This window comes from Anopheles coluzzii, chromosome 2, assembly GCF_943734685.1.
Source record: "Anopheles coluzzii chromosome 2, AcolN3, whole genome shotgun sequence".
Classification (NCBI taxonomy): Eukaryota; Metazoa; Arthropoda; class Insecta; order Diptera; family Culicidae; genus Anopheles; species Anopheles coluzzii.
In genome coordinates, this window is record NC_064670.1 from 89403081 (window position 1) to 89430768 (window position 27688).

At 42.4% G+C, this 27688-nt stretch overlaps 1 protein-coding gene across 2 annotated transcripts in view; it reads right to left on the reverse strand.

Annotated features, from left to right (window-relative positions):
* LOC120947598 (GTP-binding protein RAD) overlaps positions 1–27688 on the reverse strand; it is a 38423-nt gene extending 10735 nt beyond the window's left edge. The window contains exons 1-8 of one of the 2 annotated variants that reach the window (XM_040363058.2): positions 27476–27688; positions 24138–24536; positions 7239–7785; positions 5063–5204; positions 4737–4769; positions 3110–3232; positions 1413–1634; positions 1205–1290 (exon numbers count right to left, since the gene is read on the reverse strand). In XM_040363058.2, coding sequence (XP_040218992.1) covers positions 1205–1290; positions 1413–1634; positions 3110–3232; positions 4737–4769; positions 5063–5204; positions 7239–7445 — 813 coding nt within the window. In that variant the 5' untranslated portion in view covers positions 7446–7785; positions 24138–24536; positions 27476–27688. The remainder of the gene's footprint in view (positions 1–1204; positions 1291–1412; positions 1635–3109; positions 3233–4736; positions 4770–5062; positions 5205–7238; positions 7786–24137; positions 24537–27475) is intronic. The other variant, XM_040363059.2, reaches the window with a different exon arrangement.

The following is a 27688-nucleotide window of genomic DNA, read 5'->3' on the forward strand; positions in this document are numbered from 1 at the left end:
AATGTTGTTGATATTGGAAATTGACTCGGACAATTCTGTAAGATTTGAATAACGTACTTTATGGTCTAGATTTTGTAAATTACCCGACATTAGTGAAACTGAACATACTAAAGCATTTTCGCACATTTTGCAAGATTTGTTCACCACTTTAGGTTATATCAAGTTATATAGCTTGACAAGTGAAGTGTAAAACAAGTTTATTTATACATCTTTGATCCAGTGTTTGTTACAGGGGGTTCCAAGTCACTTTCGAATGTACACAGCATTATTGCAGTCACCTCCAAGATGTTTTTCGACAGCTGTCAAATGGTATATTTGCTTCATAATGAAGTTTCAGTTTTTACACATGATTTTCAACACGTCTTTAAATGGATTGAGTTTGACAGTCCTTTGTGGTGTGTTGAAAATCATATGATTGAATTGAATTATAATTGTGATGCAAATACATCACGTGACTGCTGTTGAAAAACATCTTGCAGCCGGTTAATATTGATGTGCTTTATCGAAAGTGACTTGGAAAGTGACTTATTTTTTATAACCCTGTTCATTTTTATAACATTTGTAACATTTTCCATAGCCTTTATATGTTTCGTAAGTTTAAAAGCAAATATATAGGGCTGGTTCCCTCGTCGCAAGGACTGACTATCCGGCTGCGTGGCTCTAAATAAGTCTTTAAATCCTTTACTGGCAGAGTAGGTCTTTACGCCAAAAAGAAGAATACAAAGTATAGAGTTTGGGTTAAATCGCGTGTTACATTCTGTTTTATTTCTGTTTTATCACCTTTTTAACACAAATGCTCTAGTCTTCCGTACCATTCAATGACAGCCAATCAAATTTTATTTATTTCTACTGAAGCCGTACTCAGCCACCGAAACTCATTTGTGCCACAAAAGAAAAACAAAATTGTCTACTCATTCTATAGCGTACGAATGAACGACAAATGTGTTAAATTATCATCACTAACAAAAAAAGACAAATCAAATAAAAAGCACAAAAGAACTGTGCATTAGTTCATACGATTCTGTTGAGGAGGAGGAGGAAGGAACGGCAAGCCCTTTTCATCGCAAACCCCATTTACACAGACACTGTTCGTTGATTACACTAGTGGACACTAGTCCAACATCAGCGATTCAATGAACAAGAAAATCATCCATTCAACTACAGAACTTCACACACACACACACATGTTCCCCTCTTTCCTTACCTTGTTGCCCATGCTATCGGTGACAAACTTCAGTTCCGACTCTTCGCCATTCAGAATGATGGATATATTCTGTTCGCCCGGAGACTCTGCAGATAGAAGCGTAACGAGAAACCATTAGAACTCGTATCATCGAACTCGGCCGCAATAAAATCAAACACACACATACACACATGAACATCCAGCTTGACCACAGTTATGATGTTCTTACCTCGCGTATCGTAGGCATTAATACATTCCGACGATCGAAACTGTGACAGCAGCGCTCCCTTGCCAACGCCCGGCGCTCCAATCATGAATACGCAGTAGGATTCGATCGGAGCGGTCGGTGGTGTTAGGACCTCGTCGACGGGAGCCCGCACGGGGCTCACCGGTGCCAAGCTGTTGCTTCTCGAGCGTCGCCTACGAAACGAGTCGCCCCGATTTACGACGCCTGCAAACGGAAGGAAAGTAAAAAGGATAACAACCGAATATAGTGTCTGCCGGCGTCTGGAGCGACTTTGCACAATGATCATCGAAATCATTGCTCTCGTTGATTTGTTCGTGTGGAATTGGGTGTTACCGGCGAAAGGCATTGATCCCTATTTCACGTGGTCTTGGTTTCTTTGAATAGAGGTTGGATGGAGAGAGAGAGAGAGAGAGAGAGAGAGTAGTTTCGATTCATGAAGCCATTGGAGCCCTTGCTTGGTGGCTGATAATAAATGGTCTTTCAAAGTGGTATTATCGTTGGTTTATTCGATGGCATCATCGTTATCAAAATGATTGCTCTATAATAATGCGATATTGAAGCTATCGTTCCAATTCTTAATGCAATATCATTTATAATGGTCTCACTTTCTATAAAAAAAATCCTAAAAAGTTATTATTTATATCACGTATATTTCAATTCAGAGAATTTACTTTAAAAAAATCTCCGATCCGATCAAATTGTCTTTACAATAAAGGTACGCAACTGCATTTCATACAAATCACAGAAAGACTGTAAATATCTATCTCTTCCAGGACTTAAGTAAATTGCAAATAATTTTTATCGTTATAGCTTATTTTGAACAATACAAACAAACTACTTAAAATTGAGAATGTTAATTATTTAATGTATGATGAATCCTACGGATTTCACTAAAATATTTGGTTTAAATTGTAATATTCTATGTATGAAAAAGGATACACAATTGGATGACGCTTCGTGTATGTTTTTTCCGAACTGTAACTCCTCTCTTCTCACTATTATATTGCACACTTCAGAAAATTATACCCCCCTCCCCTAAAATAACTTGGAGATCGTTATCTTCACCAAGAAGAGAAATTTATTAATTCCTATTACATTCGCATATACTAGACATATTGCCCTGCATGCCTATTGTTTACTGCCAAGCATTTTAATAACCCAACTGAAACCCAACGTTTATTTAAACACAATAGCCCACCTTTTGAACGTCAATTGAATTTTCAGCATAAAACAACAACACACTACTTCATAACGATGACAGTGCTATAATAAGCGCAATGATTACGTTAGTAATTTTACAAACAGAAAATGTCTATTCTCGGTTCCGTGTAACGGCGGCTCATTGAACCGTCCCATTCGGGTAAGGTATTATTTCCGCCTTTCCCTAAAAAGCAGTGCCATTTCAATGCTCATTAGCAAACGGTTGAGCGAAACCGACCACCGGACCACCGTCGTTACGCCTCGCCTCCGATGTAAAAGGGTCGCTCGCATCCTCGAATCCGAATCGCGAACCCGTTCGAGCGAAATCGCACGCATCGCCAGGAGCGTGTTCAATCGCACGCAATTTCCACACCCAAAGGCACCCAGAAACGGTAAAACCGGCCTCCGAACACCGAAATTGCCGTTTGCCAAAATGGCAAATTAAATCCCCTTCCACTTCCCTCCCTCCCGTCACTTACCCTGCTTCGATGAGCTGAACGTTCTCAGTCTAATATTGTCATCGTCGTCCTGATCGTCTATCTGCAGGTGCTGTAGGTTGATCTGCGGCACGTCCAGAAAAGCGTTCGATTTCCTTGGTGTTGCTACAGGTTTGGAGTGAGTGGGCGCACCAGACGCACACGGAAAGGAAACAATTTCAACAATTATTAACAGCATTTCGGGTTTTGGTGGGGCGGGGGTGTTTATCGGTTCCTCGCTGTCCCCTTTCCCGCAAAGGGCTAGCTGCGAGTTCTAGCGAGAGTGTCGAAGACAATAACGAGATACACAACGGTTGCTAATCAAACATGCATATGAGTGGTTCGTGCTCGTGACATCGTGATAATGAGACAGTTTTACAGGATGGCAACACTACCTGAAATGTACACTATACTACTGTGTGTGTGTGTGTGTGTGTCAAGAGCCTGATTCTTACAGCGGTAGGTCTATGTATTCATGCAGCACTGCAACATTGAAGCGCTTTGATCTTCGAATTCCACACACAAAACTCATACAAACAAGTCATATTTTAAAGTTTCTCATCTAGTGCTGGGAACTAGTAGCTCAAAAGAGTGCTGTACATGGCGCGAGGCCTTGCCAATAAAGCAAACTTAAGTAGGACAAACGACACAGAGATGGAGAGCGCAAAGAAAGAGTGGATGAAATAATCAGGACATATCATTTACGATTACGAGTTTGATGTAAATGAAAACGCACATTTACGAAACCGGGCACCAGGCGGGGCTACCAACTTCCTTTCCTACAAACACGACCCGCACTTTCCGCCTCCACTTCGGGCGGATCGATGAGGTGAAACTTTGACTGAAAGCTTGCCACACGTTTCGAAACACTATCCGGTAACGAGAAAACTTTTCTCGCTCGGTCGATTACAAAACCAAAAAACCAGGACAACACCAGGATTCCGGATGGAGCCAGCGACACACAACCACACCCAGAGCAGAGTGGGTTCGGTGCGGAATGCTTCCACTTTTACACACCGAACGGGGTGCAGGGCAAGGGTGGGTGTTGCAGCGTCAAAGGACCCGGACTGACATGAGCTGAAATTGGAATTTCTGAATGCTGTACTACTTTTCGGGCCGGCTGAAGGCAGGGTACGAAACATGCAACCTGAACAGGGTCAAAGGGACCAGGAACATACACACACCGACACATTATGATCACATCACGACACAAACCAGACACAACACAACAGTGGTTGTGGAATTTTGCAAACGACGAGTGTTGTATTGGGTGACATGTTGCGAGCGTCCAGCACTTCGGAAGGAATAATTCCATCCTCCATCGAGAATCAACCCTTACAACTACGCGGTACGGTATGCTAACATAAAGTGAAGGAAAGGAGAGAGAGAAAGGTGCGTTTACATGGAAGAGGAAAGAAAACACTGGAGACACTTGTCGGAGAGACATTCACTACCGGAAGGAACCCATCACGATTGTTGGTCAACCGTGTTAACAACTGATAGAAAGGGAAGGCGAGTGTCTATCGCAGACAGAATATAGAAAATACACGGAAATGACACAACACCGAAACAGAGGTGGAACGAGGGAAGAGATTCTAACGATAATAAGCAGTTGCGCCTTGCACCATACCTAACTTAATCCTTACATTTTGGTGGCGCCGCTCTGCAACGAAGAGAATGACGAGAAATGATTCACGCATGCAGACGAGTTGAACACGTGCGTTAAAATGGTTTCTTTTTTTCAAATTGGAAGTAAAGAATATATATCCACATAAATATGTTCCAATAAACAAAAACCCCAAACAAAACAACTCAATGGAAGGTAACAAAAGAATAAGCTCTTTTTTGGTTAGTATAGCAACGCGTTTGGTGTAAGCTAGCAGCACAAAATTAGCAGTGATGATTGTAAGCTTCAAGCATTAAGCTTTAGTTTTAGGGTCAGTTCCGTCTCTGTACCTGAATTGTGCATTGGACGCCTTTGCGAGCCACGTCGTTTCTGTGGCGGTGGTGTTTCTGAATCATTCAGCCTGGGCTCACTGGTGCAGTGTCCCCGCGAGTCCTGCAGTGTGGGCGGTGGGGGCTGTGGCTTACGGCGAACCTGTGTGAAAAGGAAGAGGATAAAAATCAAAGTTTGCTCACTGATTTTGGCTTCTCGATTCTTTTTTGTTTTGTCTCGCGCAGGAAGCTTCTAAAGTGATTTTAGGAAAATTGTAAGGATGTCCTCTCTCCTTTGAAATGATAAACTGGTAATGGTCAGCAGATATAAGTTGATTGCTGTAATGAAACTGTTACGTGAAAAATTTCAAACAATAAAAAATGGCCAGTTCAGAACGAACAGTTTCAGAATAATTTCTTAATTATAAATAATAATTAAAATAATTTTCTTCTTAAATAATTTTCTTCTTATCCAAGCTATCGTCTTATTTTGCTCTGTTGGTTCCTTCAGATGAAACTCTATAATATAGCGAATCTCATCTTATTGGTATTACGAATAAGTTTATTTTAATATGATGCCTAGTTACAGCCTGTTCTCATTTAACCTAAGTCATGTGACTCTATCCATTGATCAACTCGAAGTCTTGTATCTCAAAGAGAATCTATTCAGAAATAACCTAACTCGAACGCTACGTTCCAGTAGGTTTAAAAGGAGACAAAACGTATCATAGAGTATGCCACAGTATCAGTTTGTAAGCAGTATTCCATAGAGTGTCCCGAAATAGGTCATTTGACCTGAGAAACTCTTAAACGGCTGTACAGGGTAGCCTAACAGAATCTCAGAAGCCAATCCAATCGTACTTAAAGAAAAAATCGAAAAAAAGATCTTCATTCTCAAACTTAACTTGATAAGACGCACACTCATGTTGACTTTCACTGCCTTTTAAAGGATAATCTCTCATATCTCTTTCGGATCCAGAGGCCTTTCAATTCCACGCTCCTTGATTTTAACATTTAATTCCTGTCAATGATCTCTATTTTAGTACCTGCTTTATTTTCCAATCTGGTTCTGTTGTCAAATGATTTGGCAGTACGCAAACTTAGCGGACGCGTGAGGCCGTGAGGATTCGAAGGACTCCTAAAAAAAAATTTGCTTCGCAATCCTTCTACAGTTTAGAATTCCTCATGCAACTTTTCGATCGACTCTTCAGAAAGGCCCACATTCGTGTGACCGCTTAGGGCATCTCATTGGGTTTATCCGCTGCACTGATTGTAGCTGTGAGTAGTGTTTCTGCTGTGTTTGTTCTCCTGAATCCTATTTTAGTCAATCAATGTAACAATTTGAAAAAAACCTGCACACATAGATTCTTTGTCCCATCTTCTACTGTTCACGACTGCTGACTATTGTGTCCCGGGCTACGGCTTGAAGTCTGAATTGTACTGTATCACTGTTTATCTCACTGATGCCAGTTACGATTGGTGTCTTTCTTTACCGTGTCTTTGTCTATTACGATCAGAATATTCTGGATAGACTTTAATGCATTACGGTTTTAGTTATAATGAAGCTGCTTCTGTTGTTATCTGTCCTGTCCCGACCTCTATCCGTGTTTTTCTTCGTTGTATGGTCCAGTGTTTGTTATTGTTCCAATACCTGTTTTAGTCTCTGTCATTCGTCAAATCTCTTCTTCTTCTTCTATTTGGCGTAACGTCCTACGCGGACATGCCGGCCTATACAGGCTTTCGAGACTTCGTCAAATATCTATCGTTGCTCAAATGAAGGCTACACTATAGAATTAGTTTAAAGTTATGAGGTCATCATCCATTTCAACAAAAAACAGCTGAAACCACTGTACTTGTTATAGACAAAATGTTCAATTAGAATTTCAAATTAAACTAGGAAATCAAAATTAAAAATAAAATTAAGAAGTTTGATTGCAATGATTTCAAGTTTGCCTAGATTATGCGTTACTTCACTGTCTTTAGATAGCAATTCTATAAGCTTCATAACTACCAACAGCAGTTCTGATGACAGACTCTTTAACTTAAATAACAAACAATAATCCTCCTCCCTCCCATTAGTGCAAAAGCAAGCGGTAGCAAAGCAAACACACTAAACTCCACCACTACTCCCTTTTCTTTCTCTCTCTCTTTCTCTCTCTCTCTCTCTCTCTCTCTCTCTCTCTCTCTCTCCTCTTACCGATCGTGGTCCCGTGATGCGTGCACTTTGCGATCGCGTCGCCGGCTTCCTTCGCCGGTAGCCAGGCGTGCCGCTCTCGGGCGTATCGCCCTCCGACGGTGGGCTGATGATCGTCTCCAAGCTAGCACAGGCTGGGGCCGAAATCGACGAGCTGCGCTTTTTGTACGCAGGGCGCGCCGACGAAGGTATATCGTCTGCCATGGTCATCGGTGTGGCGTTCGCTGTATCTCACACGCACTGGTGTTCACGCGTTCGCTAAGCTTTCGAATGTTCGAGGGCCGCTGACGCCCGTTGAGATGCCGATGAATCGAACAAGCACCAGAAGAATGTATCCTTTCTCTGGGCGGTTGACTGGCACGATCAGGCGCTATTCCTTATCGTGCTACTACGCTTCTACTTGTCTACGCTATTGGTGTATGAATTCCAAATTGCTTTCCGTACTTATTGCTTGTCCCTTTCCAACTGTGGTAGGTCCGGCTCATCCGTGCCTGATGCGATTGCTCACCTTGGTCGCTATATTTCGTGCATTGTTGTTTTCACGTCAGCGCTGCAGAAGAAAGAATCAGACAGAGATAAGAAGAAAAAAATAAGATTATAGCCACGTCTTGCAAAGGGTTTCTTTCGGGCACTGTGTTGCGTAGCCCCCGCCGTTCCCTGTTTTGGATCCCTTTTTGTGCATTGTTTGTGCATTAACTCAAGTGCAGACACGGATGCATTCATTATTCCGTTACCTCTATTTACACTTGCAGACAACCCTTCCGTGTGCGGTGTGGGGACCATATTTTAGTAGATTGCTCGGAAAGTGTACATGCGCCGCATCAACAACAGACGTCCGGACAGTGGCCGGTCGAACGGAGGGGTGGCACGTGTCACCTCCAATGGTTGCGAGGGCGTAAAGTGTCCGTCGGAGCAGGAAAGCCCATTGCTTGTCAACCATTGCATCATATCGTGCACCGTCAGACCACCCTCTCGCTGCCCTTCCCGGAACATTCCCGGAAGCCATTTACACGGTCGACTCCACGGCCAGCCGAAGGATCAAATCTGGCTGGCCGTGGGGCTGCCGGAGGCTCATGAATAAACATCGAGCCATTCTGTACAACGATTGGGGGCCGATGTACATCGAGTGCGCGTACCCATACATACGTATAGACATGGGCATGCCGCTTTGATGCCTGCCCGAGTGGTTGGTTCGTCCCCGTTTTACTTGGTGTTGTTACGTGGCATTTGATGTTACGGTTTCTTGCGGCGACTTGTGTTCCCTTCCCGTGCTGGAAACTTCCATAAATTCAATTAGTTAAAAGTTGCACCAAACCCGGTCCAGTAACTTTTACACTTCATATCACTGTATTTCCCCATGCTCCGACTCCCATACCAGCTGCGAGGTTTGTACAACCCCTTTTTCGTGGTGATATTGATAAAGCAGTGGAGCAACTATTTTCCGCACTTCCTTGACTTCCACGCCAAAGTCCTATCTTGTTTCAGTTCTTCTAACGTTCCATCCCTTCTTGACGAACCGCTGCTAACATGTAGGCTTACAAACGGCGCGTTTGGCGCTCTTTGTGTAAGTTTTCACATAGGAAAAGCTTGCAGACTGATTTACTTGCGCTACACTTGTGTGTCCCACCGACCAGGTCCAACAAGAAGCCCCGGAAGAAATTCTTGTTCGGCATATCTTATGGTCTGGTACGGTACGCGATCGGTTTAGTATGTGCGCCCATCACCCCGACGATTTCAATATTTTAACGTCGGAAACTGAAAACTAGAGCATCCCAAGGAGCGCGAAACCCGGCCATGTCGACAACCGGGTTTTCGGTTTCGGAACATGTGGGCTAATGTTTTTGCACACATACACACACGACTAACGGTCGGTTGAGTCGGTTGTTCCACCCTCCCTTCATACATCTAAGGGAGGGTGGAACAACCGACTCAACCGACCTCCATTTCCACCAGTGCGTCGAGCTTGGTCCGTCGTCGATGGAAGGCACTTTGAAGTTGAGAATGAATTCAATTAATTGTTGCTCTTCCAGGGAATTGTTTTACTATGCATATTCACACACACGTACACACACACACACATATACACAAGAGGCATGGCGGCTGGTGCTGGATTTAATTTACCTCAAGTTGGACGAAATGAAAACATGCGCTCCAACCGGTCGGCTCCAACCGGTTGGGTGAACGGCGCGTCGTGCCGGTAAAACGCAGGGCAGGGAAGATTTCAACCGAGCTGCACGTAAAATATTACTCCTGGCAAACGATTAAACACCTCTTTTGTGGTTTTGGGGTTTTGTGGATTCCGACGTTTTACTGCGATGGCGTGATGCTGCACAGGCCGGGAAGAGGATTGGGGGCGTTCATTTATCTTCCCGGCTCAGTCAGCATAATTTGAAGCGTGTCTTTCTACCATGTCAAACTATTGAAGAATGTAGTTAGACGAGTTTTCATCTTGCTATGTAACGCATGGAACGTTATGAGTTTGGGTGGTTAGAAGGGAGAAACGTTTTTGTTGCACTGTTTTGTATTTCAAATTAAATTATCGACTATTGCATTGCGAAACACTGCTGTACGAAGTAAACAGATATCAGCATCCAGAAATTTTAATATGACATTGCAACACGAGTAAAAAAGGCCTTCTAGCTTATTTTCATACCGAAATCAGTAAATATTCCTGGTTTTCAACTTACCAATATGCGATGCATAATGAGTTCAGTGACATCCACTAACTCGTTCAAAAGCACTTGGCAAGCCTTAGGCCCCTCATGATTGTTGAATAAAGGAAGAAAAGTTAGTTTTAGAAAGGACTTAAAGAAATAAAATGAAGTTATTTTAATTTTATTGCAAATATTTTGATACAATCATTGAATGAAATTATCAAAGATCATTCAGGATTGTTCGATGATATTCGACATTGGAACTGCCATCCATTTGTAGCATCTTAGCTTTGAATGGCTTTGGATGTATTGATTTGCAGGTAATCATCAGCCACATGCTTAAACTTAATCTAAGTTGAACTAGATCGATCGGCAATTGTCAAAAGTGAGAAAAAGAGATCCTGTGATGTTTTAGGACACTTTGCCGTACTGCAGATATTGCTGAATAGAGCACTCTTGAACTAAATTCAAGCAAATGGTATATGTTAAGAATTGCAGCTACCTTTCTTCTTCGATAAAATTCAGCAGTCTTGCAAAATGTAACAAAGTTAGAGCAAAAGTCGTACCTTTTCTTTATTTCCCATTCATTCTATTTAACTTTGTCAATATGTGTCATTACTGTCATACAATACAAGCATCATGACCTACAGTCATGTCTTCACTCGTTAAAGTTCCTCAGGCAATCTAAACTGATGGTAGTCATCGTCAATTTTCCTCATTTTGAGGAACTGCCATAGACACCCAAGCTATAATTGAGATTGTTATTAATAAACACGTAATGGGTTTAGCATTTCGATATACATTTCGAATAAAAACAATGAAAATCCAAAGTTGTTAACGTTAAGCTCAAACCTCAATTGCTTACACTCCACAGAGCCGTTCGCTGCATCATCCACTATCTCTAAGATTCTCAATAGTTTCTCAAATTGGTGTTGTCAAACGTATAGAACGTAGCTGTCTCAAAATCTCTCGTAAATGCCTGATAAAATGAGCGTCGAGGAAGTTCCTCAGCCGCCATGCCCTAAGAAATCTCTTAAGAAGAGGGTCCTTGGCGGCTGAGAAACTTATAACACAAAATTGAATAAAACAATAAGCAAAATCATATTTTCTACAATATTGTTTTGTCTATAATATGCTAAGTTGGTGCTCTTGAATCGCTTTGTGATATCATCTGAAAATGCAAATTAAACGCATTTTTTCCTTTCACAAAATTTACAAATGGCACAAGTTCAACTATCACGATTAGTAGTGAACTTAATTATTTGCTTTTTAATGTTTCCCTCTCAGCATATTTAGCATTCTTAAATACTTACAACGATGCTTCAAGTTTTCAAAATTGCGTTTTCGACCGTGCTTTCGATTATGTAAATTTGCCCCGTTATGCTTGCAATCAACTCTACTGCCAGTTTACTACTACACTTCAAAACGGCGTGGCCCGGAAAAGAACTTCACTTTCACGGACTCAAGACGCCGGCGAAACCCTCATAAAACCCATCCCCTCCGATGCCTCCCGCCTTGCCTGCTTAGTCTTATTGTTAGCGAAAAATGCAACCTTTTCGTTTGTGTAAAATCTTTGCTTCATCTTACCACATCGCACAGCGGAAACCCTTAGGACGGTGGCGCTATTATTGTTACGTAAATACTGAAACAAAGCCCCACTGGTTGGTTGTCCGTGTATAGTGTAAAGAAAAATCTCATCAAAAAACAACAACGACCAAACACAACAAAAACGGAACATTACTTTGAAAATTTGTTACAAAGTACCAGCAGCCTCGTACCTCGTGTACCGGCACCACCACCGTTCCGTTGACGAAACATTTGCGGAATTTATCGAGAGGTCAACTATCCACCGTTCCGGCCCGCCCGAAAACCCCGCCGATTTGGGACCTACTCCCACAAGCTCCCCCGGCACAAATACACTCTCCCACAGCACGGCTTTTGTTTTGTTTAACTTTGCACGTTCCACTTTATGCTGGACTGCGCACAACAATACACCTGTAGTGCCGATGTAGAAGAAAGAAACTTTTAAACTTTTGTACCCGCACAAACACATTTCTTCCCTTTGGTTGGCCGGCCTTTGTTGAGGCATTGCTTTTGGTTCGGGCAAAGTTTTTGCACACTGCGACGGTCTGCACGCCCCAAAGTGCAATTGAAACCTGCTTCGTTTTTGCCCACCCCACGCTGGAAAAAAACAGCTCAAAAGAATAATACAACTTTTCCTACTTGCGCGATCATGTTCCTAATATCACCAGCCACTCTCCTGGGCGTAACTGCTAACGCAACTTTCGAGACATTACACTTCAAATGTTGACGGTTCGTTTGCTGGCGCGTTTTGTATTCCCTCTCCCCAGTACCGGGCGCTTCCTTCCAGGAGGAGGTGGAAATCCAGTGCGGAAGCGTACTGGGAATCGTTGTTTTGTTTTATTGTTTTGTGTCCGATCCTCATTACTGCGAATGAAGGCTCGCGATAAGCGTGCGCCGACAGCCGCAAATACTTAAAGCAACCGACGCGAAACCCACGAAAAATGTGTCATTCGTTCCGTTAAGTAATTTCCTTCCCGCTTCCATGCCCCTTTCGGAAGCGTCACCGTTCATGTCGTGGAAAGATTATGTTGTAAATGCACAGACCCTACCGCCCATTAGCCGTGGTTGGGCTGGAACATGAGATTTCCCCGCAAAAGGATAAGCACAAACGGCACACGACTGATAGAAAGAATGGTACGAAGAGCAAAAAAAAAAAAAAAACAAATACTCCAACTCTAAGGGGAATTATACACTCATACCACACGGTACGCTAAGCGTACAACAACCGCAAAAAAGGGGTTAATGCTTACGCTCATTCGCTTTCAATGGAAAGAAGGAGAATGCGGAGACAAACACACAACAAACAAAACCCCACGAGGATGAAAGGGCTCGTTCGTTCGTTCGTTCGGACAGTCACTCCAATCCCGTAAGCTGTTTATTTGCGATATGAATCATCAGCAACCGGCGATCGGAGATTAGATGGCTTACAGCGGGACGGAAATGCGGGAAGCGTGGCGAGCGCGACGCGGGGACGCTCCACTACGACACTGGGTCGTGATTATGATGGAGGTCCTTTATGCTGGGCTGGGTTTGTTGCTGTGTACAGGTTTATTGCAGTGTTTCCCTCTTTTCACATGACAGATATCACTTTTTATGCGGCTGCCGAGTAAAAATTATGCAAACTAATTGCCGACTTGCTAAACACGTTTCTTCGGTGCGATCAAATGCGGACGAGCGGAGGAGGGGCAAAACAAAACCAAAACAAAACCATACGTACTACGGGGGACAGCTAAAAATGAGATTATTATGCAGATTGTACAGATTGTGCCACGCGGGCTTACCGAATGCCGGTAAGCATGTTTGCACACAATCTGTTCTAATTGAGAAGCTCGGCTGGAGCTGGAAATACACACTGGAGAATGGCATGGATGTAATTATGAAAGGATTTTAGAACCATTATCGCTGAGGGACCGCTTTAAATGGATTCTGTTTTTCAATCACCATTTACACGCTCCGTAAAGTGCAAATCTTTGTGCTAATTGTCTTTTCTTCCTGTATACATACGAAAGAATATTTAAATGAGTCTTTAATTGCTAATAATTTGTTGGTCAATTTTATGGTGGATATTTTTGAGATAATTGAAGCTATTGATTTTCTAACAATTTGCTGCAATTCAACTTCACTAATTAGAAAACGATTTAAACAAAAAAAAACAAATCTTACTCTTACTATTTTGATGAACTCGTTGAGAGCTGGTTAATTTCCCAAGATATCATTCAAATGTTAACTTGTCCTTAATAACTGCGTTAATACTTAAAAACTATTACAAGAATATTGGCGGAAATAATATAATTTACTGAGCAACATAATCATCGGTTCACTTGCTGTTTTTACACTCAATAATGTAAAATTAAACATTTCAATTTTTGTAATATTCGTGCTTCTTCTTTTTCACTTTGTAAGTGATACTGTTGCTGTTCGTTATTCGTTAAATCATTATTTTGCGGCTTCTGTTTGTATACATTCAATAATGTCAAACTCGTTTTGGATCGCCGGCCGGATTACAATTGAACTCGCGGGACGCCGTTGAGCCTAGAATTTTATCTTCATTTGCTCGTAGCCTCCAATAAAACTATTCATGACAAATTATACATCAAATATATTTTATTGTGTAGAAATAACAAAACATGGGAAGTATATTATATTAAGCAAAGTAGTTCATGACATTTACTCACACTTTTATTTCAGTGGCGGTCGCCGTAACTCGGAAATTTAATAATTCTTATTTAATGCTCAAGATTTATGTAAACTTTGAACCTACCTGGACAGTTCTTTAAATCTCGTATATAGTCTTCACACATCGACACACAAAGTTCAAATTCTGATCAATGAAAATGTATCACTACATCGGCAAATATTTGCTAGCTCTATGACCATTTTGATGAGCAAAAGAGACTGCTCACTTACTTATATAAGTATCGTCTTTTTAAAGTGGATAGATTTTCAAGATTATTAAAGATACCGGCCAGATTTTTGCAACACCATAGCTAGAGAGTATCCTCATCAATGAAGTGAAGATAGTGGTATTCCGATTAATGGTTTTCGAACTGTCCGGAAAGTCCCAAAGTCAGAAAATGGGTGAAAATATGGAGTGTCTTCGACTTTAGACTTTAGAGTGCCACCAGGAAACAACTACTAAAACACATGATACATGCCATCTTCGGGGATACCTTCCCAAACAACCAACTACGTGTAGCTTAATTCACACTTCTTTCATCAAATTATTAGGACTGAATGTTGAAGACCTTATTCCTCAGTTGATAAACGCCCGTATTTGTGGACTTATAATCTACAATCCTTTTCAGTTTCATTCAAATAACTGCCATAGTTCTTCACGGGCCGGGTTGTAAGCCTTCGTGGGCCGCATGTGGCCTATGGGCCGTATGTTTGACATGTTTGGCAAACATGATAATCTATAAATTCCTGACTAAACATTACTATTATACTTGATATATCAGTAAAAGGAAAAGGTGTGGCCTGGTTATTCCCATATTACCACAGACAATAGCAAATTTGAAAACCTAACTAGTACAATCCCCCTATCCGGTTGACACATTTCACATACTTGATTACAAATGTCCAAGGAGTGGTTGCATAATTTCACTAACGATTTGAAACATCCGACAAAGTGAATGAGCTGTACCATCAAACCCCTGTAAGACTTGCTTGCATAAAAACGAAATTAATGTTGGATATGGTACACATTGACGTCCGGCATCATCATAGTGGTGACGATCGCAAGTCATCGATTGACTGTCAGCAAAGCTACTATGATGACGTGTGCAAAAAGTATAAAGGATTTTTTTCTTAAAGTCTGAGTTATTTGAAGAAACTTTTCAACGATACCTGGAACCATATTGGAAGGATACTGGAATGCAAAAATTGTTCCACGAGGTTCATTACTTCCCATCAGTATCCATTCGGTACGATGGAGACGCCTGGTACTTAATGGAATGTAATAGTATCGCAAAACTACTTATCACCAAATACTGGAATACTGTGGTCAACTAAATAAATTAAAATGATATCATACAAAACAAAACCTAAAAGTGATATTTACCCTGGTAAGTACCTTACACTTCGCTTTGGGAGCATTTGGGAAGCACAAAGTTGGGTTTAAACTAAAACTATCGATCCACAGCCTGTGGCAGCTCTGAATCCATAATCGACAGATTTATCCCGAGCCACTACTACCACGCTTAAGTTGCACTAGGTCATCTCTACACAGCTGTCAGCACCCAACAATGGGGTGTTTGTTTAATGGAATTTTTAATCACCTTACCACTCCCGAACGACAAGCACTGCACCAACGGTTGTGTTGATTCATAATTCATGCCTCCGTTACATCTCAGCTTGCTCCGTACCATGCTACTTCTATCCTGCTTGAAAATGGCTTCACCAAAACAGTAGGCAGTTTCACTGCGGGTACTCTGCCTTTTTGCAAGCGCGTTACAACGCAAACCCATCCATTCTGGCCAGCCTGCATAAATGCACTAATATCTTCACCACCAAATGCTTTACGCCGACCGGTGGCAAATACTGCACCGCAAGCATACTGGCCACCGCAGGCATAGACTGCTGCTAATCAGTTTAAGCGAAACATAATTTTCCACCAGCACTTGCGAAAGCGGCCAGCAGGAACGGATTGCGACCGATGCAACATAATTGAATGTCTGCCACTCACTCAAACTACTCACCGAAGCCGCCAAGCGACGCCTAATGTCAATATAAGCCGCTGACAGCTCACGGACGGACGTTGACGAGAGCAGTAGCACGGGCAGTAGGCTCCACGGTGGCGGGGATTTATTTGTACGTGAGCAGCAGTAGCAAATTATCCAGCGCCGGATGGGGACCGAAGCGGAGTCCCGGGTCAGTGCAACGATGAGCGTCAGCTTGCAATCACGCTCATATTTTCCTCCCATTTTTCCCCCACTCCTTTTCACCAACCAGGTGGCCCCGCGTATGGCGCACTTTTTGCTGTCCTCACACCTGTTGTTATCGGCCATTGTTCCGTTGCAAGTTTCCACTCGCCTGACACTGCCAGCAGATGCCAGTTGACAGCTTCTCCCTTTGCCTTACCAGCCCTTGCGCTTGCCCTTTTGCCGTCAGTTGCCGTGTGGTCTTTATGAAGTTTTAACCCGATTACCGCGTCAAACCAACGTGTATGTAACAAACACGGCGTGGCAGCAGACAGGACATCATACACGGGCCGGAGAATAACAAACAGCACAACCGACCGTGAAGGGCCGTTGCTCGCTGTGGCTGTCACACTGGTAGGTGATAAGTATGGCGACGGTTGTCCCACATACACACACACACCCTAACACAGAGCAACAATGCCTACCGCTTTTGTAACTGGCAACATGATGTGGAAAATCTTCTGCAACAGGATTAAACAGAATGCGGATGCTGATGCAATACTTTCAACGACTTTTTAACGTAAAACCATAGTTCATACTGTACTGTTTAATGGCGCATGTAGTCAATCGCACGAAAGTTTCGATAGAAAAACATAAACCAAACAACAATATATTGCGCCGTACGCCATTTTTGTGACGTAGTAAATCAACAAATTTGAATATCAGCTCAGCAATAACCTGATGAAATAACCTAACCGTTATTTCAACAGCGTTTCAGCAGCAATCTTTGGATAACTGCAGTTAAACCCACATAAAATCAATACAAGCTAAACACACTCGACCTTCACAGTCACACAAACAATGATTCTCAACGGGGCACAAGGGAGCTTCCCTAGAATCAATGTGAAACATATTGCTGCTTGCGATGGGTAAAATTATATTGCATCCCACCCGTCGTGGGATGCATCCGGTTTGGTGGACACCATACCTGACCGTACCGTTTGTGTTCCATTCACTGAGAGAAGAGATAAAAAACGACGCCTAAAGAGTAAAAGAGTTCCGGAGCTGGGTCCGGGTACGACTGGTAGGCCCAGTGATAAGCGACGCCTGGCCGACTAATCGCCAGCCGATGGCAACACCTCGAAGTGCATCGACGACGGAGAAGCAGGTGTGCTGCTAAAAGGAAACTTGTACCGCAGATGCTCGCGCCCCGGAACTGCTGCAGCTCTCTTTTTATTCCATTATATCGGTCGACCGGGCGATAGACTGTGCCAGTGCCGTGGGTTTGCATCGGTCCGGTACCACGGTCACCGCCGCAGCTCGACGACGCAACGATTTTCCTTCGGTTTCCGGTTTCCGGCAGCAGGTACCGCACCGCGAGTGATAAGACGGAGCACATCTTACCCGGGACCAAAAGCGAGTACCGAACGAACTGAATCCCAGCCCACTGTCCCTCCCCTTCTCCTTGCCGTTTGATAGATGAATAATGGTTCTAGTGATTGAAATGTGCAAGTGTTTTTCCTACTCAGCCAGCTAATGCGCGCCAGCTTTTGTGCAAAACGCTCCCGTGCATAGCAGCATGGGCAAAATCCGTCGGGCTTAAGGGGTGTTTGCGCGATTCCGACAAGGCGGGCAGCAATAAGCGACAGCAGCACCCGAAATAGATTGGCGGCTTCGTGCCGGCAGAGGATGTGGCCACCGTGCTTGCCTTCTACTCGTACAGCACGTGCGTTTTTATCCAAGCGGCAACGTAATACGGTGACGTACGTTGGTCGCGCTAGAATCGTTCTTAGTCCTTGTTACCTCTTGCTCAGGCTGCTACATTTGCTTGCAAAGAAAGTGATAGCTAATTTGGCAAAGCGGAAAAAGTGCACAACTATCAGCACATTTTCCATTATGCTGGCTATGGCCACGGGGATTTAAACTCGTTTTGAGCATCATGCACATAATAATGATTACGTTTAATGAATAAGCAAAATTGATGACGGAAGAATGTTTTAGCGGAGCTTTAGACACAAATAGTTATACTTTTTTTGGCAGCATTGTGTTCCTTACGCAATCGGTAGCTTGAAGAAAAGAAGTTTGCATTGAAGCACATATTAAAACCCATCTCTTGCTCTTGCGAAGATTTTTAACTACGACTTTTTTGCGAATACTTTTTGAGAACTATGATGAATTATGTTAAATTAAGTACTTTTTACACGGTATTTATTGTTTGGGTTTTTAACGGGGTTTTACATTTTCACTTTTACCAGTGTAAATATTGAGTATTTTAATTTCAATGTATTTTTAATGCACTTTTAGTCATTTTTCTTAAAAATGTTTCTCGAAAGATTGTATAAAAACACTTTTCCATATCTTTATAAGCAATTATGGCATAAACATCAACATTTTCCCATTGATCATGTCGTACAACCAGATCTTAGTTTGAAAACGATTCCTTCAATGTTTTCCAAAGAACTACCTGATTATTCATAAAATTTCAACATATTTAATAATTTTAAATACTTTTGCCTCAAATTCAGAACTCTAAGATTTTTATGAATTCTGATTGATTATTTTATGAATTAACAAGTTGAAACGCGATTCGCCGAAGCGTTTTACCCGATACATTTTGCATTTTCCAAATTAGATCTACTAGAAGGTAGGAAACTAGGATATGATAAAAACGGACTCAAACTAGTTTATATATAACATGGCTTAAAAAAGAATTGACAAATGTTGTAAGATCTTTTTGCGAGTGCTTTTGAATGATCCATTGAGAACAACAGATTAATAATAGATTATCTACTGATCGAGCTAGAAAAAATAAGCATTTGTCATAAAAATACGGTTTAAGCAAGGGCATATGTTCCTTTAATGCTTGTGTAGATGTTGATTCAATAAAATAAAATAAATCAATTCTGAAGATAAATACTAAATACATACTACAAATAAATACTAAATACATACATACTAAAGATACGTTTATATTGGTTTCCTTCACAACGGCCAAGCCGTATTGCTAATGTTAAACAAGGATACCTTTTGCAACACATTTTCATAAGTAGAACAAAGTTTTTCGATCTGCAGTCCACAATTGTAACAGAACCATCTTGGCGAGCTGCATGAAAATGATTCGCGACACGATGTAATGATGAACTTTCAACATATAGACGTATATGCCAACGCTATCCAAGAATGGTCATACGAGTGCTTAAACGCTTTCTGTTAGAAGTTGTAGTACTGATGTTTTCTATATTCTACATTAAGGATATGTAGCCATGTCATAGATACCAACTACATCCAACAGGAAAACAAACTGACATTAGCTGTTGCATGAATGAATGAATTGTTTCTTAGTGCTTTTGTAAATTCCAATTCCAATAGCTTCATTGTTTGTATTTTGAAAACAATATTGGAATAATATTTTTTCCTATTTCGGATTTAAATAATCCTCTTTTTCCTGTACACCCTCAGCCATTTGGCCTAGCCCTATTGGTTAAAAATTAAATATGTATTTTTACAAAATTTCAAAAAACAAAAACAATACAAAATTATCCTTGTTGGTTTTTACCAGACAACCTCTGAAAGAATCGTGAACAGAAGTTTTTTTTATATCAGCTTTCACTGTAATTAATTTTTCACATTTTACAGTATCGTTAATACAGTGGCAACCTATTATCGTAACTGCAACTTGACGTTGGAAGAAGTCATAGGCATCGTCGGAATACCATTGATGAAGTGTGAATTGATGAAGAGTGAGTAATCTCGTATAGAATCTCCTTCACTCGCGGTCGATCGTCCTTTTCCCAAATGATACAATTAGTTAACTATCTCCTAAGTATATAATTAATTAACAGCACTCTATAGATAGTTCATAATTAAAAAAAACAGAAAATATTTAAAATATAATATCACATGAACATATCGCATGGTACAATATTAGCCTAAAAAATTTAATTACTTAGTAATACATACAGTAATACATTATAAATACATTCAATCAAAGCGAATTACATTTTAAATCATTCAAGTTGCTTAACAAAGCTCAAGAATCATTATTGTCTTTAAGTCTATGAGCATGATCCCTAGATTTAAGTGGTAATTTGTTATTTACCCACGCAAAGTGTACCTGCTACTTCGTACAAGACCCATCATTAAGTGATTGGTAGCAATATTTCACCAAACATACACAATTGCATTGAGCATTGTGTGTTTGCGTGTGTATGTCTATGTGTACGGTGTTTTTCACCCAACCCACTAGGACTACGATCTTCCGATATTTCCGATTGCGATGCCTCACTTGCTCACACAGTCGGACGATATAAATAGCATAATGTTTTTTTATAATCTTCAAACAACTTCGCATCGAGATCATCAGCAGCCCATCTTCTTCATCGCAATCGCCGCGAGTGATTCTACGACCGTACGCAACCCACCAACCATCCCCTTTCCGAACCTACTTACCACACAAAACACGCCGTACCACTTACGCAGAACGCGAGTGTGAAGAAAACCCCTATCATGGCGTGATGTGGGAAACACATGATACCCATCATTACAACACATCTTTCGGTCTGTTTTGTTTCGGATGTTTATGATGAGTTTGATATTTTCTTTTACACACCCTTAGCCCGTGTAAACTTGCCTGAACGTGCGCGGGGAGGCTGGGGCCAAAAGAACGTTTCGTTTAGAATGAACCAAATCAATAAACATTCGATCGCCATATTAGAAACCCACTGGTACAATAAAAACCCTGTGCGTATTACTGTTGGAAAGCAAGCGCAAACATTGAGCAAACCAGCAATGCCTTTGTGCTCAATGAAGCGAACATTGTATTCATGAAATGTCATGATAACGGCAGGCCGACTACTTTTCTGCTGACGGCACAAACGTTCAAGTGCAGCTGCCAAGTTGTGGTGGTGGTGGTGTGCGCTGCGTGTCTGAGTATTTGGGAAATATCAACCGTCTGCGGTCAGCTAGACGTTTTGGCTTGAGTTTTATTTATGCTTCTACCAATAAGCAGGCAGCGAAATTGGTTTGTCACGAGTTGCCGTACGAATTTGTATCGTGTTCGTCCCATTTGACTCAAATGCGATGAGGCATGATGCATACAAATGAAAACATTTTCCTCTCCTGGCGCTTCGTGCTTGGTTCAGACCATCGAGGTTTTAAGTTGATTATATAACGAGAAATTCGTTTCTCTACGTGCTTACTGTGCGTCTAAATTGTATACAATTATAATAATTGTTCAAAGAATGTTTAACGCCATTATTGTAGCTATAAATCAACAATATAAATAAATGTCCTTGAAATCATTATAATAAGCAAGGATCGTGATGGTCTGTCAAAAAACGTGTTTATTGAAATATTGTTGTAAGTAAATACTTGAAATCAACCGTTCATCAGCTTGCGTTTTATTGAGCCAAAGCCGTAAGAGGTCTAGACTTGACTACTAATATACCTGGTTTTCTGTGACTAATTAGAGCTAAAGAACTTATAATTAAAATACCATTCTTCGTATAGCGAAACATGTGGTCACACAACAGTGGGGGGACGAATGATTTCAGCATTATTTATCAATTACGTGCGAATTGTTGAGGAATTGCGAATTATTGTTCACATGAAATTATGAATGACGTGTCCAATTGTAAATAGGCAAAAAGAAGAGAAGAAACAGGAGAGCGTAGGAGTGTGTTTTCAAAAATTAAAATCGTCATTCAACATTTATATTTAAAAAAGTGTTAAACACTCTTTATGTTATTACATAAGGAGAACGTTTATTTCTAAGTCCAAAAATCCTTACTAACACTAATAAAGCAAATACTAACAAAGCAGCAATAATTGGACCGGTCTCATGGTACAGTCGTCAACTCGTACGACTTAACAACATACCCGTCATGGGTTCAAGCCCCAAATAGACCGTGCCCCCATACGTAGGACTGACTATCCTGCTATGGGAGGTAATCCAAAAAGTCACTGAAAGCCAACCCCACAGGTGATACAGGCAGGCCTTGACCGACAACGGTTGTTGTGCCAAAAAGAAGAAGAATAAAGCATCAGATTAACCAATAAAAAAAAACTAATAATAATACTAATAGTTTAAAGTACTAATAAAGCATCAGATCTACATTTTACAGACCAACATTCCATTTTAATTATATTAATTACATACATTCGGTCAATTATTCAATGTGCCATGTATTAGAAAAATCGCAAACAATTCTTTACAATGTCATTATATTGGAGTGTGTCGTCAGAATCTTATCTGTTTCCCAATCAATTTAATCTCCACTCAACTCGTCCTACATTTTAATCTGCATAATGTGCTTTGAACACTAACATGTACGGAATGGATGCATGGTTCTCAAGTGACGTAAATTATAGTGTCACTATCATTGCCATCCGTACGGTTGATTTAACTGCCAGTCCTAATCACTTTCACAGTATTATCACATTCTCAAGCCATGAGGTTTATTCGATAGCATAAAACACACACACACACACAGCCACTACTACCGGCATTTGAAATTGGACACAATCGTTTGCCGTAACCACATCGACCATATTTGCAGAACATAAACACAATCATTTGCTCACCGGCGACGAGCTCGATACCAAAGAGTCGTAATCCCGGAACGTCTTCCGCTATCGAACGGAGACAGTTGAATAATTTTATGTTTTCTCCAAGTTTATTGCCCTTCTTCATCATCATTAGTGAGCTGCTCCTGTTCGCCCTACCAGGGCCGAGGATGGCCTTTAGCCTTTCGCCGGTTTTGCTCCTTCCAAGCACTGACCGTAGTGGTTGTACAATTAATTGGTCTCATTTGCCGCACGGTGTGCACCGCCCAGGGCCAGGGATATAGCTATAACAACCGAACCGAACCGACCAATCTTGCATTGCATCATTATCCAAGATTTATTTTGCCCGGTTTTATTTCGCCTTCGCTGGCGATTTGTTTTTCCTTTCCCAGGGCTGGTCCGTACGGGAAACACCGGCATATTTGGAGCAGGGCCAAATCGATTGTGTTGTGTTTTATGAGGACCGCTTGCCGGTACCGATATTTATATTTTCTCTTTTCACACTCAGTTGCAGCCGAACGGAACCCGTTAGGTGTGGTATTCGGAGCTGGATGAAGCCATAAATAGTTAGAAGCAGAGTGAAGTGTTCACTATAACCCCTGATTTTCAGTTTTATAACTCGCAATAGAACTGTAAAGCCTTTTTATGTGTTTTTTGTTGATACACACTTCAACTTATTTTAATTGAACACGAGAAGCCATTTTAACATTTTTTTCATCATTTTCAAACCATATTACAGCGAGCCAAACACGAATCGAGCGTTTCGTTCAAGCGCTCCCATAAATCCTGTCAATCAACCCCAGACATCACACCGTACGCCACCAATGCATCTAGCACTGTTGCACTCTCAGTTTTCGAGCCCCGTGGACAAAGAGCGAACGCACAATTTCCAATTAATTTCTCTCAATTGCATGCGAGCGCACGAAAAGAATTTCAATCAAAGCTTTCAACGTCAATCAAACTGCCAAAATCAAACCCAATCCGATAATGTAAAGCTCGCCGAAGCATCAGCAGCACGCCCGCGTGACACAAACGTTCGCAAATAGTTGCTGTGATGCATGCTTGTGTAAGTGTGTGTGTCTGTGAATGCGCCGAAAACCACTCAATTAAACTTTCTAGATGCATAAAAAATTAGTTTAAATGAGTTTCTCACCACCTTGCCATTTTAATATCATCCAGACAGTTTGGTCTTTCTCCTTTAATAGTTTGCACTTCAATGGCTGAGTTTCTTAATAACTTACCTACTTAAACTCCTTCGCCGGTCACTTCCGTGTATTGTGCCATTTATTGTCATGCAGTTTCGCACTGATTTCGCAACACACACAGCCTTTGCCGGCTATATACCAGTGAGAGAGAGAGAGAGAGAGAGTATGTGTGATTCCAGCTACCTTTTCGCGCAGCCACGACCGTGTTGTTATCAGTTTTCCTACGCTTATCGCACACTCTACACTCACACGAAAAACTCTTTTCCAAAGCTCACACTAGCACAAGTAAATCGAACTGGTGGCTAAACTCTCACTCGCAACACACTACGAAGCACACTGCACTAAACGAGCTACGGGCTTGTAACGATGCCCATTTTTTGCGTATCTTTGGTGTCGAATTTCCGTATTGCTTTTTAACTTCACCTAAGCGATGCACTGTTTTTTTTTTCATGTGAAAGAAATTTAAAACAACAAGAATTAAAAACATGTCAAAAACGCTTAAAACTTTATGAAAAAAATCACCAAAACACTCTATAAGGCAATTATACGAAAATTGTTGAAGCATAATCCTTATACTAGTCATATCTCTTTGTCCCAAATCTTCCTCATTTTCCTTCTGCTTCCCTCGGACCTCCTCCATCACCATGAACAATAAATAAAACGCACGAACGTCATCCCAATAATCAGAAGAAATTCAATCATATCCATATCCGGCCAGTATTAATTTGCTCAATTTCCAACGACAACGACGACCTCGAACCTCGTGGGTGAAAGTTGGAAGCTTTTGTTTTAGCGCCAACCATCTTCCCCGAATCCGGCCCTGCCCAGCCATGTCGTTTCAGCTGCCTCGCCTCGCGCCCTTTGTTTCGGCCATCTTTTCAAGCTCCCAATCACCCAATTCCTCACGTACGTACGGTGGAGCGGTGGTCGACGATCACGATCCGACTCCGAGGTGAAGGAGGGCTGTGTGTGTGTGTGCGTGCATTTTTTAATGGGACTTTCATGTAAGCGAGGTTTTCCGCTTGCCCTACTCCAAACAGCACCTACCTTGCCCAGCCCGCCCACAACGATAGCGAATGTAATATTTGAACCGTTATCACTTATCAGCAATCGAATATTTTCCCGATTTCGGTGCTGCTCTGGCAGCACACTCCTGTGACCTTCAGGGTGGCCTAAGCCAAAGGCCACGTGTGCCAGCCTGCTTGCTGATTTGCTTCCATTTACACTACGAAAGAAAAAAAAAAAGCGAATGCTTGTTTGTCGGTGCCTTCTTTTGCAATTGGAAAATCGCATCTGTCAGCCGTGAAGAAGACCTGCGGGGCCTTGTTGTCGTGCTGTCGTCGGCTACTTGGGCAGAACCGGGAGGCTAGCGAAAGCCAAAAGGGAAAGTGTCACCTTCCCCCTGTCTGCCCGGTTCTGCCGGTGTCCACTCCAACTGTCGCCAGTTGCGGTTGTTTAAGCAAACTGTTTGCGTGTGCGTTTTTTTCATTGTTTTACGAGTGCTTCGTTTATTTTGTTCCGAAATCCAAGGACTTCTCGTTCAGACTACACTTTCTTTTCCTTTTTTTCCCTCCCCGCTTCCCGGTGCGTTTCAAAAGTGGGAAACATTCTTCACTCGCTACAGGCTACAGAGGAGTGTAGAAAGAGAGCGAGAGAGTGAGAAAAAAACACACTGAAAAGAAAACGAGCACAACGAAATGGAAATAAGACATGCGGTAGCACAACAACACCACCAACGGCAAGCACATGCTTCACAAGTGGAAAGAATTTTCCGATTCCCACGAACCGTCGGTGGGGAAAGTATAAGAGAGGGTGAAGAATTTTCGGCTGCAGGCAAGAAACGGCATGTTGTTGCTCGTTCCTCGCTCGCTCCCCAAGCTTCTCGCCGTGTTGACGGCAGTGGCCGATTCGATGGTCGTTAGGATTTTCACTTTTCACCTATATCTTTGAGTCCAACTAGCAGGCACAGACACACACGCACGCACTACTGGCCACGTTGAGGTTGCTTCGCCATTCTTCGCCAAACGCTTCGGCCGGGGCGCGCGGGGCTGATGATGAAAGACTGTGGCGCAACGTGCAGCAGCAGCAAGCAAGCGGCAGCGGAGGCTTGGTGGAAAACTCATGAACCGCGCACTGTGAACACCCGATTATTTTTAGCCCATGGCGGAGATATTTTCGTCCCTGCTTTGCCTGCTTGTGTGTGTGTGTGTGTGTCAGTGTGATTTTTTTTAGCTCGACTTGCTTTCACTACACATTGGCGACGACGTCACTTTCATATCTTCTCGCCCGCTTCACTGACAGAGTAGATCATGTGTGGTAGTGTGTGTGTTTGATGCGTTTCTATGTGTGTGTGTGTGTGTATGAAAGGGATAGTTTTTTGTCACCACTTTTGCCACCCTCTCACTCCTATCAGCTGCCGACCCGGTTTCGATTCCGTTTGATCGCTCATCCGTACACCTTTTTCCCGGACCGAACGGCGAACGGACGGCCGAACAGAAAGTAAAGCCGTCCTAACAAAAGCCGAGTGTATACTTTTAATTTTATTTAGAAATGAATGTTTTTACAATGTACGTCAACCGGGATGGATGGGTCCTAACTTTGCGTACCATTCTTTTCTTTCTTTCGAGACATTTTCGCCTTCTTAAGACACGCTCCACTTCGCACCACTAGAGCGATCGAACGTAGAAAAGGCAAACGAACGGTCGTACACGGAATGATGACAGCGAAATGGAAACGTCGTTCGGTTCACCTACTAAACCAGCTGATAATGGCTTCACGTGGCAGGCTGAGAGGGGGTAGGGGGTTTGAATGCTTGACACACTTTGGTTCGGAAAATTCTTCAATGAAAAAGGCAATAGCCACATCTGCCAGCAGGAGGGCAATGTTCGGGTTCCGTGTTGAAGTATCTATTTCGACAGCACAAAGAACGAACGACACAAACCTCTGGCCAATGTTCGGAGTAGATTAGGCACACACACGCACACTCACATATCGAATAGCACAGAGCACTAGAAACATCCGAACTAGACCATCATCAGCGGCTGGCACAGCACGGTAAAGAGTTTTGTCTGCCGGGCGCGCTTGTTAACTGAACTCCTGCCTTGGTCGAGAACTCCGGAAAATGTACCCACACATACACACTCACACACACATGAACCACTTCGTGGTCTCGCAATTCCGTTCCGGCTAGCCCCGGACATGGCGGTTCACACAAATGAACGTATAAACAGGCGCACTCCCTACCATCCCACTTGGAGTTGTACTTCACGCGACTACAAGGATTGCTCTAGTGGATTTGGAGGATGTTCTTAACCCCTCTCTCGCCCCCCACTTTCGGCACTACTAGGAAATCAAAAGAACACACACACACACACACTGTATGGCCGTGGCCGTGGCTACAATCAGCGAACGACGAAACCCGCGACTTTGGAAGTGAGCGCGCGTTACCTTCAGGCTGCACGGTCGAAGTGACAATGACATCGGGTGCGAGCGCGCGCATTCACCATCACTCCGACCGAGTAGCCGAACGAGAAAGAGCGCGCGAAATGCCAGCTCCAAACTCCCCGCCCCCAGCAGGTCCTTCGGCT